At 35.8% G+C, this 14,254-nt stretch overlaps 1 protein-coding gene across 4 annotated transcripts in view; it reads left to right on the top strand.

Moving 5' to 3' along the window:
- Positions 1-13,910, top strand: part of ERBB4 (erb-b2 receptor tyrosine kinase 4) — a 1,094,545-nt gene extending 1,080,635 nt beyond the window's left edge. For 2 of the 4 annotated variants that reach the window (XM_078071280.1, XM_078071281.1), the window contains exons 26-28: positions 1,424-1,471; positions 2,246-2,543; positions 5,392-13,910. In XM_078071280.1, coding sequence (XP_077927406.1) covers positions 1,424-1,471; positions 2,246-2,543; positions 5,392-5,837 — 792 coding nt within the window. In that variant the 3' untranslated portion in view covers positions 5,838-13,910. The remainder of the gene's footprint in view (positions 1-1,423; positions 1,472-2,245; positions 2,544-5,391) is intronic. The other 2 variants (XM_078071282.1, XM_078071283.1) reach the window with 1 other exon arrangement.
- The last annotated feature ends 344 nt before the right edge of the window (positions 13,911-14,254 follow it).

Raw genomic sequence — 14,254 nt, 5'->3', positions numbered from 1 at the left:
TTTCACAATTGACGACATCATTTGTAACTGGGCCTGGAGCTCAAAGATCTAACAAATCATAAAACAATGTGTCTACTGGACAATACTACCTTCTATGCTTAGCATATTAAATGTATCTCTAATTTTCCATGTCATGATCTTCAAGACGTTCTTAGTTATTAGAGAAGGAAAGAGATCAATAGTTTCTATCCCATCATGTAGATGACTCAGTTTTGAGGAAAGTTAAAATGTAAACCTAATGTAGGAGTTCAGAACTTGGCCCCAGGGTTATTAGTCCCAGGAGACTAAGTTAATTATGGGAAATTGTGTTATCTGGTTGCTATTAATTTACATTAAACAGTTAATATCCATGGAACCATATTCTTCTTAGAGTTTGTTTTATGAATCTCTAAATTGTAAAAACACTGGCCTGGAATAATACTTAGCCAAGTTTCATACATGTGTGCAGAGAATGCAAGCTTCATAAAATCAACTGTTTTTATCTGCATTATTCATTATCTCCAGTGTCCAGAAAAGTGTCTGGCACATAGATAGTAAGTTCTCAAGAAATACATTTAAAATACATATATTATTAAGAAATGGTATTGATACTCATATAACCCCCTCTACTTACTCTAAGAGTATTGTCCTTAATATTTTATCGTATTTTTATATCCACTTTTATTTAGCTCATAGGATGGAGTATTAAGCTATAAGAATACGGATGCCTTTTTTTTAACTGAAATCTAATTTTAACTGATTCTGAATACATGAAAGTAATATATGCAAAGCATATTTCCAGGAATGGAATTAATTTTCCAAGATTTTCTTCTGTTTCTTAACTTACAAAAAATCAGACTGAGGAGAAAATAGTATGTATTTTTTAAAAGGAAAGGCTAAGAAATTGACCCTTTGCTGAAATAGTGAAAAATAAATGTAACCTGGTAGTAAAAATTATTCAAGGAAAATTGAAATTCACTTCTATCTCCTTCTAGATAAGTTTCTTTTTACACGAGAGAACCAATGCTGTGGTATATGGCCATTTCAGCCATACAACCTGTAAGGAAGGAAATGGTTCTTTATTTAAAACTATGGTTAATTATTTACCATTTTTATCTTTCTCCCAGGGTTAATGAGAAAAATAGTCATTGTCAACTTCATTTTTAATCCATTTAAAATTTTACTTTTTCTACGTAATTTTTCTTTTCAGGGATTGAATTAAAATATTTAATACAATATTTAATATTCTCAAAACACAAAAATAAACTTATTTGTAGTCAGAGGGCATAAAATTTTACCATTTAGCAAACTTCACTGTTGTGCATGTTTTCCCCTTTGGTTCATACAATTCATGTGGCTTTTCTTTTCTTTTTTTTTTTTTTTTTTCCTTTTCATTCATATTACCTCTTATTATATCCATCATTCCATTTTTCTTTCCTATTAGAGTGAAATTGGACACAGCCCACCTCCTGCCTACACCCCCATGTCAGGAGTAAGTATTTCATGATCAACCTTCATCTTTTCGTATTTTTGGCCTTTGCTTATCATGTTTCTTCTCTCTTGTCTCCCCATAGTTTCCTCATTTTGCTTTTGCCAACAGTGAGTTAAGGCTTTGCTGTAGATTGTATAGCTGGCTTTGTGGATATGTTTACTTCAGTAGATAATCCAAAACTGAGATGCCATGCACCAACAGTAGCTTTTGATTTTTATCTGAAGGATTTACCTGGACTCATAAATTATGCTTCTGGTTGAGGAGGTTATCATTATTTCCATGATTATAGGTTGTGTGCTAAAAAGTCAGAGTCTCAGTAATGATTCCCTAGTTAGGTACTTGGAGACTCAAAGTCATAGTGACCACAGAAGAGAAGGCAGTAAGGAAATATCACCAACCAAATGGCATTACTGTGCTTCTGTTCTTAATGTCGACTGTCTACAGTTAATAACATTTCCATTTGTCATGAAATTTGAATTGTATATCAAAAATAGGCGACTGTGGGAAAATGACATGAAATATTTTGTATTAGGTCATATGTTAGGTGGTCAGTAAAATTTAAATAGGTATTTCCAAATTCTTTCCCCAGGATCACTTTGTAAGAAAAATTGGAATTTTAGGGGGTTGTAACTCAAACTTGTCAGCCATTCAGGGGGAAAACTCAATTAAGAAACTCTGACTTTTGTCTGAAAGACAAGTTTGCACATCCTTTGGGTTATTTTTTTAAGGCTATTCCTAATAATAACTTCCGTCTAAATGTGTCTCTGTTGACAGAACCAGTTTGTGTACCGAGATGGGGGTCTAACTACAGAGCAAGGAGTGCCTGTGCCCTACAGAGCCACGACCAGCACGATCCCAGAAGCTCCCGTTGCTCAGGGGGCTACAGCCGAGATTTTTGATGACTCCTGTTGTAACGGCACCCTCCGCAAGCCAGTAGCACCCCACGTCCAGGAGGAGAGCAGTACCCAGAGGTACAGCGCTGACCCCACCGTGTTTGCCCCGGAACGGAGCCCACGAGGAGAGCTGGACGAAGAAGGTTACATGACCCCGATGCGAGATAAACCTAAACAAGGTACAAACAGAATGTGCAGAAATGACTGTCATTCGGCATTTCACTTCCCTATCAAAATGAGCAATATCGTGCAGCAGGGAAATTGCCAAACCGCTGGACTACGTAACATCTGTGACCCAGAGAAGGCCTAGGCTGCTGCTCATATAGCATATTGTCCAAACCCACACCATTTACACCATCCGGGGGCTTTTTAGAAATCCGAACCTCAGGCACCACCTGAATAGGAATCTGCATTTTAACGAGATCCCTATGTGACTTGTATGCCCAGTCAAGCCTGAGAAGCACTGATCTAAACTTATCTTTATTGGACCATCTTTATTGAATATTTGAGTGAGGTGGCACATCACAAGATTTTGGAACCATGGCTTCATTGAACTTATTGTGGAGATCATAAAGACTGGTATTTTGATGGCACCAATAAAAGATTTGGTCAGTTCTTTAAAATTTGGCATCACTGGGATGATCTTGTTCATTACAGGAGATTATTATTCCTTATATGACACATTTAAAAATTAAAGTTCTGACGCTGCATTTACTTCAAGGTGTACCATCATGTCTTGAAAATATTCAGTTTGTGGTTCTACAAAGCTCAGCGATGACTTTACGAAGTTAGTAGTAGAAATGTTAGACATCCAAATCAAATGACATTTCAATTTTGAAAAAGCCACTTTCCTTCCACGTTAACAGCATCACAGAAAGGAGAAGATGGATGATTGTTATTAAAAACTGATTATTGTGTCTCAGAGTCTTCAGGGTCAAGTAAACTTTTTTAAGACTCCATATGAAGGCCCACTATGTCCTTGAATATATGGTTATATTTAATTTTATAAAATGCAACTAAGGGATCCCTAAGTACATATTGTAAATAACCTATTAAAGTGTATCTATCTAGAGGTATAGAAAGGTATTACTGTACTGAAGAATTAGATGCATTGGAAGAATTGGATAGTAGCCCAGTAGTGACACAAATGTAGGTTTCGAGAAGATTTGGCAGATACCCCCCTGAAAGTGCAATACTCTCTGGGAAGAGTCTCAGCTCAACCATAGAGTTGTTTCTCCATTTACAACTGCAAGGCTGCAAGTTTGCATCAGGAAATCGATAAGTAGTTTGCATTGCGAAAAGGTAACATGAATCTTCTAAGAGAAAACACAAGCCAGCCTATGTAGACCTACTGTAGAGCATCCCTTGATTTTGTCCCTGAATGTAAGTTTCTACAGAAGATTATTGTACTCCAGCCTACTTCTTGGAGAGTAGAGAATTTTAGTATAGACATTCCTACACTTTCAGTTAAGAAGTTTCAGGAACCTGGTAAGGAAAATCAAATTCTGCCTCCCTTAAAAGCTTTTTTTTTTTTTCATACATTTTTCTTAAAATGACTGTCACTTTGAAAACCATTCAAATTCCAACATGTTATGAAGTGAAAAGTTCTCCCTACTCCTTTAGGGACAATAATGAAAATAGTACAGTAGAACAAGAAGACTGCTCAGTAGGAGTTTTAGATCTGAGTTCTAGTTCAATACTAGTTGTATCCCTCATACATCATTTAATCTTGGTTTTCTGTTTATAAGGCTGAAAAAAAATACAGCTTCACTTCCTTTCTCACAGGATTGTTGTGAGGATGTTGTAAGCTCCTGTCATTCCTATATATGATGGTGGGATAGTCATTACTATCCTTTAACTTGCACATGATGCTAAATACTTAAGTATATCAAGCAGGCCTATATCAAGGGACAAATCATCCTGATTTGATGAGATTATTTTTCTCTACTTGTCAGGCTAAGTATAGAGGATAGGAAGTTTGTTTCAGAATGGTGGCATCTCAACAAACAATTGTACCTTTTCCCTGCCCCAACACCAAAATAGGAATAGCTAAAGTGCTGTATCTGTGTATACATTAAAAGAGGTCTACTGTATGTGTGAATATAGGTCTGTATGTAGTCTATAGACATATAGACATAGAGGAGGAATTAAATTTAAGAAGAGCAGCATTGATTAACACCTCTTAAAAAAATTCCCCGGTCAATATTCTATAGTAATTTATTAGATCAAATCATGCAAAATAGCCACTATTATGACTGGTTTCAACCTACAAAAGAGTTATTTCATATGATCAAACTAGTTTCTATTTCGTGATTATGGTTAGCCAGTGGAAGGAAATGTTCTAATTACACTTTATTCTTAGGCATATGTATTGTCACACAAGTCAATTTAGCGACATGTTAGATGTCTAGCAGATTTTATTAGTTGAGTCTTCTCTTTGGATGTTTTCTTTCTAATGTGTGAAGCTTTCTGGAAAACATTGTATAATCAAATCCATTTTACTATATGGACATCACAGCAAAAAACACACAGACTAAAAAACGCCATTCCTTCACTTCATCCATTCGTCTTGGCATGGAGTTAAGCTGTAGACATTTTGATTTTCCAGTACCCTTTTAGAAATTCTAATTTCTCCACATTTAAAAGCTATTTAACCCCGTATTTTCAACCCCGTTGTCATATTTTCCAACAACAAAAAATACTGACTTTTAGAAAACAGAAGCCTTTAAACAAGTGGCCTCCTATGTAGGAGAAACAAATGGAATTAGAAGGAAAAAGGAACAATCTAGGGGACAGGAACTCTGCTTCCGGCCTGAGTTTGCCTTGTTTAGTCATTAAGAGTTTTGGCCCACCTACTCTTTTTTCATATGACAAAAGTAATCAACAACATAGTTTTTGTGAAAATTCACAAAAACAAATCCATGGCTTTATTGTTCTGGAAAGAGAAGCTAGCCATCCTGTATAACCTTTGTCTGATCAACATTTTCTGGAAAGTCGATATTAACTGATACTTTTGTGTTCCATCAGAATACCTGAACCCCGTGGAGGAAAACCCTTTTGTTTCTCGGAGGAAAAATGGAGACCTTCAAGCTTTGGATAATCCCGAATATCACAACGCTTCCAATGGCCCACCCAAGGCAGAGGATGAGTATGTGAATGAGCCACTGTACCTCAACACCTTTGCCAACGCGCTGGGGAGTGCCGAGTACCTGAAGAACAATGTACTGCCTGTGCCGGAGAAGGCCAAGAAAGCATTCGACAACCCTGACTACTGGAACCACAGCCTGCCACCTCGGAGCACCCTTCAGCACCCAGACTACCTGCAGGAGTACAGCACAAAATATTTTTATAAACAAAATGGACGGATCCGGCCTATTGTGGCAGAGAATCCGGAATACCTCTCTGAGTTCTCGCTGAAGCCAGGCACGGTGCTGCCTCCTCCACCCTACAGACACCGAAATACTGTGGTGTAAGCTCAGCAGTGGCTTTAAGATAGAGACACGCCCGCTCCAATTTCCCGGCCGCCTCTCTTTCTCTTACGGTCTTCCTTCTATTCCCAAGGCCAGTAGTTTTGACACTTCCCAGTGGAAGATACAGAGATGCAATGATAGTCATGTGCTTATCTAACTTGAACAGGAGGAGGAAGAACTGAAAGAGAAAGACAGGAGGAACCACACTGTTTCTTCATTTCTCTGCACGGGTTGGTCAGGAGATTGGAACAGCTAGAGAAGGACCAGCAAACACAAGGCAATACGGCCTGCTGTCAAGCTAGTTCTCAATGTTTTCTCTTTTTTTCTTTTTTTCAATTTTTTTTTTTTTTAATGCAGATGCCTGAAAGACCCATGCTATCTGTTCCTATCTGTAGGAACTGACGTGTACATTCTCAGTACCCTTGGAAATCGGAATAAAGTTTCCATTAGAACAGAAGGATCACCTTTTCTGTAACATACGATAGTAACTGAGATTGAAAATCCAGTTTCTTTTTCCAACAGTTTCTATCCTAACAAGCAAGGGCAGCCAACTCAGCTTTCATAATTTCTTAATCTCTCTCAAAGTTATAACTAGTAATTATGTTTGGAGGGATTCTTTTTTTTTCTTGGTCTTTTCATTTTGTTTCATTTTGCTTTGCTCTTTCCCTTTATATTACTTTTTTCCCCACATATTCTGACTTTAATTTCTGATTGCAAATATTTTTACATCAGTTTCTTAAGTGTTGCTATAAATTGACAGAATTGTAAAAAAATATTTTAATATGGTGAAATGACCATTATTTTAAATATAGAGCCTTTAAAATTAGAAGGGGAGGCCAAGATATTAGTCAAGTGTAACATCAAATTTGTCATGTTTTACACTTTTGACTATGTACCCCCATGTCCTTTACATTCTTCAACATTTTCTTCTCCATAAATGACAGTACTTGATAGGCAGTTGGTAACGTAAAGAGTAAAAGGGAAACTAAGAGACAGTTCTGTGTGGTTCATGAAAACTACTGACACTTTCAGGGGTGGTCCAATGGGGAATCCATTGAACTGGAAGAGACACTGGATTGGGTATGTCTACCTGGCAGATACTCAAAAATGTAGTTTGCACTTACTTAAGCTATAATTTTATTTGTTCCCTTTCTGAACTCCATTTTGGATTTTGAATGAAGCAATATGGAAGCAACCAGCAAAATAACTAATTTAAGTACATTTTTTAAAAGAGCTAAGATAAGGAAAGACTGTGGAAATGCCGAACCAAGCAAATTAGGACTTTGGAACAGTATCCAGAGATTATGGTGAGAGGGCCAGCACATTATCTACAAGTGATATCACATTTGCTCTGCAAGGAGAGTTATCCAGTTTATATACTCCACATGAAGGAATGCAAGTAAGGATTGGCTTGATTCCATGGAATTTCTAGTATGAGACTCTATTTATATTAAGTAGAAGGTAACTCTTTGCACATAAATTGGTATAATAAAAAAATACACAAGTGTTCGCAGTTTATAGGTAGGTTCTTGGGTCAAAAGTTGTAAATAAACGTGAAAAATTTCTCATGTAATTATTTTAATATCGAACATACTAATCTTTTGATACTTTGTATAATAACACTTTCTTCATACACATCATCCTAGTTCTAGAACCATCTTTTTATGTATCATTTTAAAAGAACACTACTAAGATGAGCAATGGGAACAAATGGTAGGAATGAGTCTCCTGGAACAAGAAAATCAGGTAGTCTCTCTTTTCTAGGAAAATCTGCTTGGACAGTCATTTGAATTAAATTTTTTTTTTCAAATGCTAAAATTTTGGCATCAAATTCAAGTCTATTGCCAAAAAAGAAAGCAATGAAACTAAAAATCTCTGTTGGTAAAGCAGAGGGTTTACAAGGAGAAAAAAAAAATGCAAAGAGATCTAGGTTTCTGCCTATTTTGAAAAAGTAAATCAATCCATCCATTCAATTCCCTTGTTTTTTCAACTGATATTTAGTCTACTAAGAGCACTGTGTAAGTGGAGAACATCAACATAAATGTAATATTACCCCTAACTTAATGATTTTAAGTCAATTTATTTGGAATGACATTTGAATTTCCCCATAAGTTCAAGGAATAAGATTTTATGGACTGTTTTGTGAGCAGTCATCATAAAATCTGTTGTTTGTTAAAAGATCTCCTGTGAACTCATTTGGAACATGAATTAAACAACCTACAAATTACTGAAGTTGACAAATAGGATAGTTTCAGTGTTATCATCCAAACATGAACTGGTAGAAGGATATTGCCTCACTGGCTAATTAGCCTATCTAGATTCTAATTTGACCATTAAGTCAACAGCGGGTGTTGGTCTTTGGCCAAGAACCTTGGAGGTATCAGGACTGGTTTCTTACTAAGTTATGAGAAATGAGGTAAGCTAAAAATGTGAAGTAGAGCAAGGGAGAGGTTTGTAAGACCCCTTCTAGTGAGGTTCAATCATGAACTTTTCTGGGTTGAAGACACAGAATGACTTACGGGCTACAGCACAACAGCTTCAAACTCTCCCACCCATTCAGAGGAGTCTCCAGAGAAAGGGGACCTCACATAAGTTCTTATGAGAATTTGGATATAAGCCTCCCTTTCTAGATAAATCTATACCAACTTACCACTTACAGCACCCTTGTTGGATAGTAGAACTTGATTTTTTTCCTTCTGATTTATAATATTCATATGGTTTCTTCTGGGATATGGAAAACAGAATCACTTATTTTGAGAAGGGAAGAAAAATAATTTTTTTACTGTTAAGGTAATAGAATGTATTCAATGAATGTAGTTTCCTTCATTCTAAGAACACAAAACCCTTACACATCAGGTAATCTACCACTAACAACTAGAGATAGATGCAAGTATAATCCAAAAAAACCTAAAATGCTTCACAAAAACTACTTTATTGTTCCTTTTGAATGATTTCTATAGTACATTTTTTATTTCAATTGTTTTAGGATTTCTCTCTTATTTTTGTCCCCCGGAAAAATATATTTCAAAGTGTACAAAAGGAAGAAAAAAATCATTTTGTCTGTTCCAAAAAATAACTTATTCAACCCAGTAGAGTGAAATTTTAAAATGCCAATCGAAGGCTGCAAAGTGCATCAGAATATCAAATCCCAGAGGCTAGTTGTATCAATGCAAACATGCAGAACCAATTAAGTAAATTTGAGGAAAATTAGTAGTAAAGTTACACAGACTATATTTTTTAAGTCACCAAATTTTGTGGCCTATCTTGGGGAATCCCATCTAAAGATCCCAGATAAAGAAAAACTGTATAACTAAATGGTTCTTTAAAGAACCATTCTTTAGTTCTTAGATGAGAAAGATGTTCTCTAAATCAGAGTAGACCCAGAACCACAAAGCATCCAGCACCATAAAGAGGTTCTTGGACTACTAAGATTTGGTTTTCCAAATTTTAGTGGTACAGGTTAGGGTGAGAGTTCTTTCTCAAGTAATATTCTTGAAATAGAATTAAAAACAGTGCAAACTCAAATTTTTTTTTTTTAAAGATTTTATTTATTTATTTGACACACAGAGAGGGAAGGAGAGAGCAAGCCCAAGCAGGGGGAGTGGTAGGCAGGGGAGAAGCAGGCTCCCTGCTGAGCAAGGAGCCCGATGTGGAGCTTGATCCCAGGACCTTGGGATCATGACCTGAGCCGAAGGCAGCCGCTTAACCAACTGAGCCACCCAGGAGCCCCTCAAACTCAAATTTTATTAAAATATACAAACTAAAAATATGAGATTCTCTTTTAGTAGATCAGGAAAAATGACTATTTGTATATTGAGAAACAGAAAAGAAGAGATAGTGCTCTATGTGTTATAATGTATGTGTTAATACCTTCTAAAAGTAGGATGTGACATGAAGATTGTGCATATTCCCGATGCTGAGGACAAACCAGTAGAAGGTCTGTGAGGTTTTGCTGCTAGATGAAGTCCAAGGGGCTATCAACATGCTTTTTGAAGTGTCTAAGTGAAAAGAAAAATAAAATTGTTTCAGCCCAACAGGGAAGGATGTAAATACATGTTTTCTAGAGCTAACTAAACTTTATTTCAAAACTTGAATTATTCATCCATCTATAAATGTTGATTATTTAACTAGTATGTAGTTCATAAGGTAATAGAAAAGGTGATCATGAGAGCATGTAAATAGCTGGGCAAAACCATGATAATCCTGTAAGATGTAGATTTAGTTAGGTTATCAGATATTAAATGATTTTAATATTATTAAATAAATCAAACTAGAAAATCAACCACAAACTATTATGTAACTAAAATAAAATGCAGGATATGAAAATGTAGGATGGATTTTGCATAGTAAAAAATAAGTTTGCCATTTAAAATTGTTATTTGTTAGGTTTAGCTGAAAGTAGGCATATAAAGAGCTGGTTCCACTTGTGAAAACTTGCTTTAAAGCACTGCAATTAAATTTTTTCTCATTCTCTTATTCTTTTACCATTTTTAATTGCATTGAGTGTAAAGAGAATATTTTTTTTAATTTGTTTTGCAAACACCACCTTGCAGAGTTTAACAGGCAAATATGTTACGTGACTTTAAGTAAGAGGTCTTCAAAATGAAGTAAAGGAAATGTAAATGTTCTATTACCTTATGCAGAGACAAAGATTGAGTGGTGCCATTTAGTAAACAAACAAAATACATTTAATTTGTGAAATGTCCCTTTTTTTCCATGTTACCTTCCCATTTCCAAAAACAAACAAAAAAAGCAATTAGTTAACAGTATTCTGATAAATAATGCTAAACCAAGCATTTCAAACTGCTGTTATTTCCATTATTTTGGACTCTGGTTTTTAGACCAATGATTTTTAATATTGCAAATGAGAAGTCCAGGTGTATTAACTTCTAGTTATTAGAAAACAGATAAACTAACTTCTGTACATGCCAAAGGCAAGAAAAGTCTGCTGTGCCTCTCTTTGTGTATATGGACTTTGAAGGGCAGCCTTGTACCCATGTAGACACATGAAGGCAGACTCATGTCTCCTGATTGCCATTTGCTTAAGAATGAATGACATTATACAGATGTAGATTAGGTGTGATTTTAAAATAACAGTTATCAGTGGAGACCTTGATTTTACTAATATTACAATGGGGCCAGCTTTTATACTTCTGGGTAGAATGAATACAATTTTTCTAATCCCAGAGATGCCTTTGCAAGAATAATTCTCTCCATACTTACAAGCATGAAGCTGTTGTGGGCACCACGTTGGGTCAGGAACCTTTGCGTTTGTATGGACAAATGGCTTTTAACACCATGGGCTGCTTTGTTCTTTTCATTAAAAGGCAAGTTTCTATAAAACAGTAGAAATTTCAGACACTCTGTTCAAGTCCCACTGCTTTTGTAGAGGTACATACAAAAATGTAGACTGTGTCACTTTGCAGACTCCTGCCTCACCTCTTTCCCACCAGGTGATATTTTGGGCAGAAGAATACACTTCTCTTTCAGTTATGAGCTGAAAACACTCTAAGCCCCAACTTCCTGGGAGTAGTCTCATGCTTCCCTTGGAAATTACCCCTTGACAGTCAGCTTTGCAAGTAAGTGATTATCTTGTTAGGAGTCACAGAAAAATTAATTTCTCTCTAGACCTTAGAGAAAAATACCACCCTTGCTTCTTTCCCCATTGGCACAACCACCTCTGATCTCTTCACTTGTCTACCACCCTCTTCAAAGTGGCCCTCTTCAGGCCGTACCTCTCGGAAGCCATAGTGGATCTCTGAGTTCCCACACATTGCTTTGTGAAACACTGACTTAGCCTTTGCCCTCAAATGCCTGACTTTTCTATAAATGATTCTAGCAATGTGGACATTGTTTAAAATACTTCTCAAATAAATTACTGCACAGAGTATACTTTATGATATTAAAATTACGTTTTTCCATAAAGATCAGTTCTCTTACGATATCCTTCTCTGCAGGAATTTGAGTATAGTCAGCCCTGTGATGAATCTTGAAACTCACGTATGTGCACATACCCTTGGTAGGTGTTAGATTTAAACTTTTCATTAAAAACTTACATATAATCAGAAGTTAGTTTGTCAGCAAATTAACTTATTTACTTTACATATTTATTTTATTCCCAATCGCAAATATTTTACAGCCACTGTAATTTTTTTTTCACAAATGAGGAGTCTTATTATCATAAAAGTAAAGGCTTTTCAGCTTTGAGAACCACCTGTAATTCTTTACTGGATCATTCATCTATCTGACAAATACATAATGAGGGCAGTTTCACTGCAACGAAAATCCATGTTATCTAATAAGTTGCCACTTTTTTCTCTATTTTTGATTTTTTAAGGACATTTTTATTTCAATGCTCTAGCAAATTTTACCCATATCATGAGGTTATATTTGTACAAATATACAAATATAAGAAAACAAAGTTTCATACCTGTAGGCAATAGTCTAACTTGTCCAAACCACTTTGCCTTTACTGCTATTTTTATCCCTAATGTATAGATGTTTCCCTCAGCCTGCAGCTCTTTGGAAAAAAATCAAATCATACTTCCTATATATTGACATAACCTGGTTCTCAAGTATCATTTCCATATTCTTCAGTTAATGGGGGTTGTACCTTTTCCCTAATGTGAGAGTCATTTTCCTGTATATTTCTGGATCTCTCAGGGGCTGGGAGGTGGGTGGGGGGAGTGAGGGGACTACACCATAGCGCTCCAAGAACCCTTTTGGGATTACTCCAGTAATCAAGTATGGACGTTATTTTCTAAATGTAGATATGTAAGCTTTCTTTTAAAGTAAGGTACTTTGAAAAATGTAGCATAAATTGGTACTGCTGTTAAATGGGTCGATTATAAAACTGAGCAGCTGTGTGAGGGCAGCTAACTTTGAATGCACACCTCACTGGCTGGTGTGTCTACATCTCCTGTTGTGAGCACCAGGGACTTGCATTGCTGCATGTCGAAACTGCATCTTTACATGGTATGACTAGTTGTTCATCTCTTTCTTAGGCAACATTATAGCAAGATCAAATGAAAATGAGAACAGTCTGCAAGACAATTCAGAGCACAAAAAACAAAGTCATGTTAAATCTTCCCTCAAGCACTCATCTCATACATGCATCCAAGTAGTTGACTAAGATCAGTTCAGGTGATAAAGGGAGACATTTTACCGAAAAGGCAGAGGCTTAAGGTATTATATACATTTGTATTCATTTCCTTATGTTCTTAACTTGTGAACAGAAAACAAGCCCTCTCTCGTGAAGTATCTTCAAAGGGCAGGGGTGCAAAAATACCTAGCTGGAAAGCCATCAATGTTTCATTTAAATCCCAGTGTTCAAAGTTAGCTGCCTTTTTGAAATAAACAAACAAAAAATACTACTGTATGTTTGAAAATGTGAATAGTATTTTTATAGCTTGTTAAAGACATGGCTAGTTGCATTTGTAAATAAGGGTAATGTTACTTTGATTTTCTTTTGTGGACATCTTTATTTGGGACATAATGTCTTTAGGATTGATTTGTATATAAGTAATTGGCTTGTGATTGTTTCCTTTTGGTTGGAAGTTATCATTTGACATTACTTGTGATTCTGTGTTCAGCACTATTGTGACGTGTTCAACCTCTGCACTCGCTTACACAATAGGATATGCCAATTGTGTGTGGTGTAATGTTATTTTGATTTTTTTTCTATTTTATCTATGAAGGATTATGCACTTAACACATACTAACTTTTTTAATGTTAGGTATATTTTTAGTATAATTTCCCTTATTCTTTCTTCTCTGCCAACCCTTCATCCCATTCTACTTTCTTTCCCCCAATTTCTGTTGTTATTTGAGAATGAGGGACAAACAGTATTTTAAATTTCTGTAATTAAGCTTTTCAGTTAGTTCTCAAGGATCCTCTGTTGGCTCTTGGGAAAGAATTGTACCTGTATAAGGCAATTGTAGAACGCGACCTGCTTCGCCTCATTCCGTACTGATCATCCCAGCTGAACAATTTGAAAACTGTTCTGCCTTTTTGTTACATGAATCTGTCAGAAATATATTTTTAATTTAATATAAATGAAATTCAATAAAATATGAAACAAATGTTCTCTTCCGTGTCAGAAATTTGTTATAAGAAAAACCAATTAGGAAAGAGGAAGATTTGTTCTAGATTTGATAATTTGAAGATGTGAATATGGGCTTATTTTTGTCCTCATTTATGAATGTCATTAATTATTCCTTGGAGCTCTTTGGTTGTTTGGAATGTGATACGTTCCATATGTTTTTGCCATCCAGAGCATATGCCTATTGATGTGTACAGACTTACTCCTTCGTGCAGACCATGCTTCATTAACTGGTTGGTTTGTTTCTTTGAGAATAAAAAAACTATATGGAATATTTGGTAGGTTGTAGCCAAATAACAGTAATATTTTCTTACAGTT

Source organism: Halichoerus grypus, chromosome 4 (genome assembly GCF_964656455.1).
Source record: "Halichoerus grypus chromosome 4, mHalGry1.hap1.1, whole genome shotgun sequence".
In the NCBI taxonomy this organism is placed as follows: Eukaryota; Metazoa; Chordata; class Mammalia; order Carnivora; family Phocidae; genus Halichoerus; species Halichoerus grypus.
Note: the sequence above shows the minus strand (reverse complement) of the source record. Positions and strands in the feature narration are given on the sequence as shown.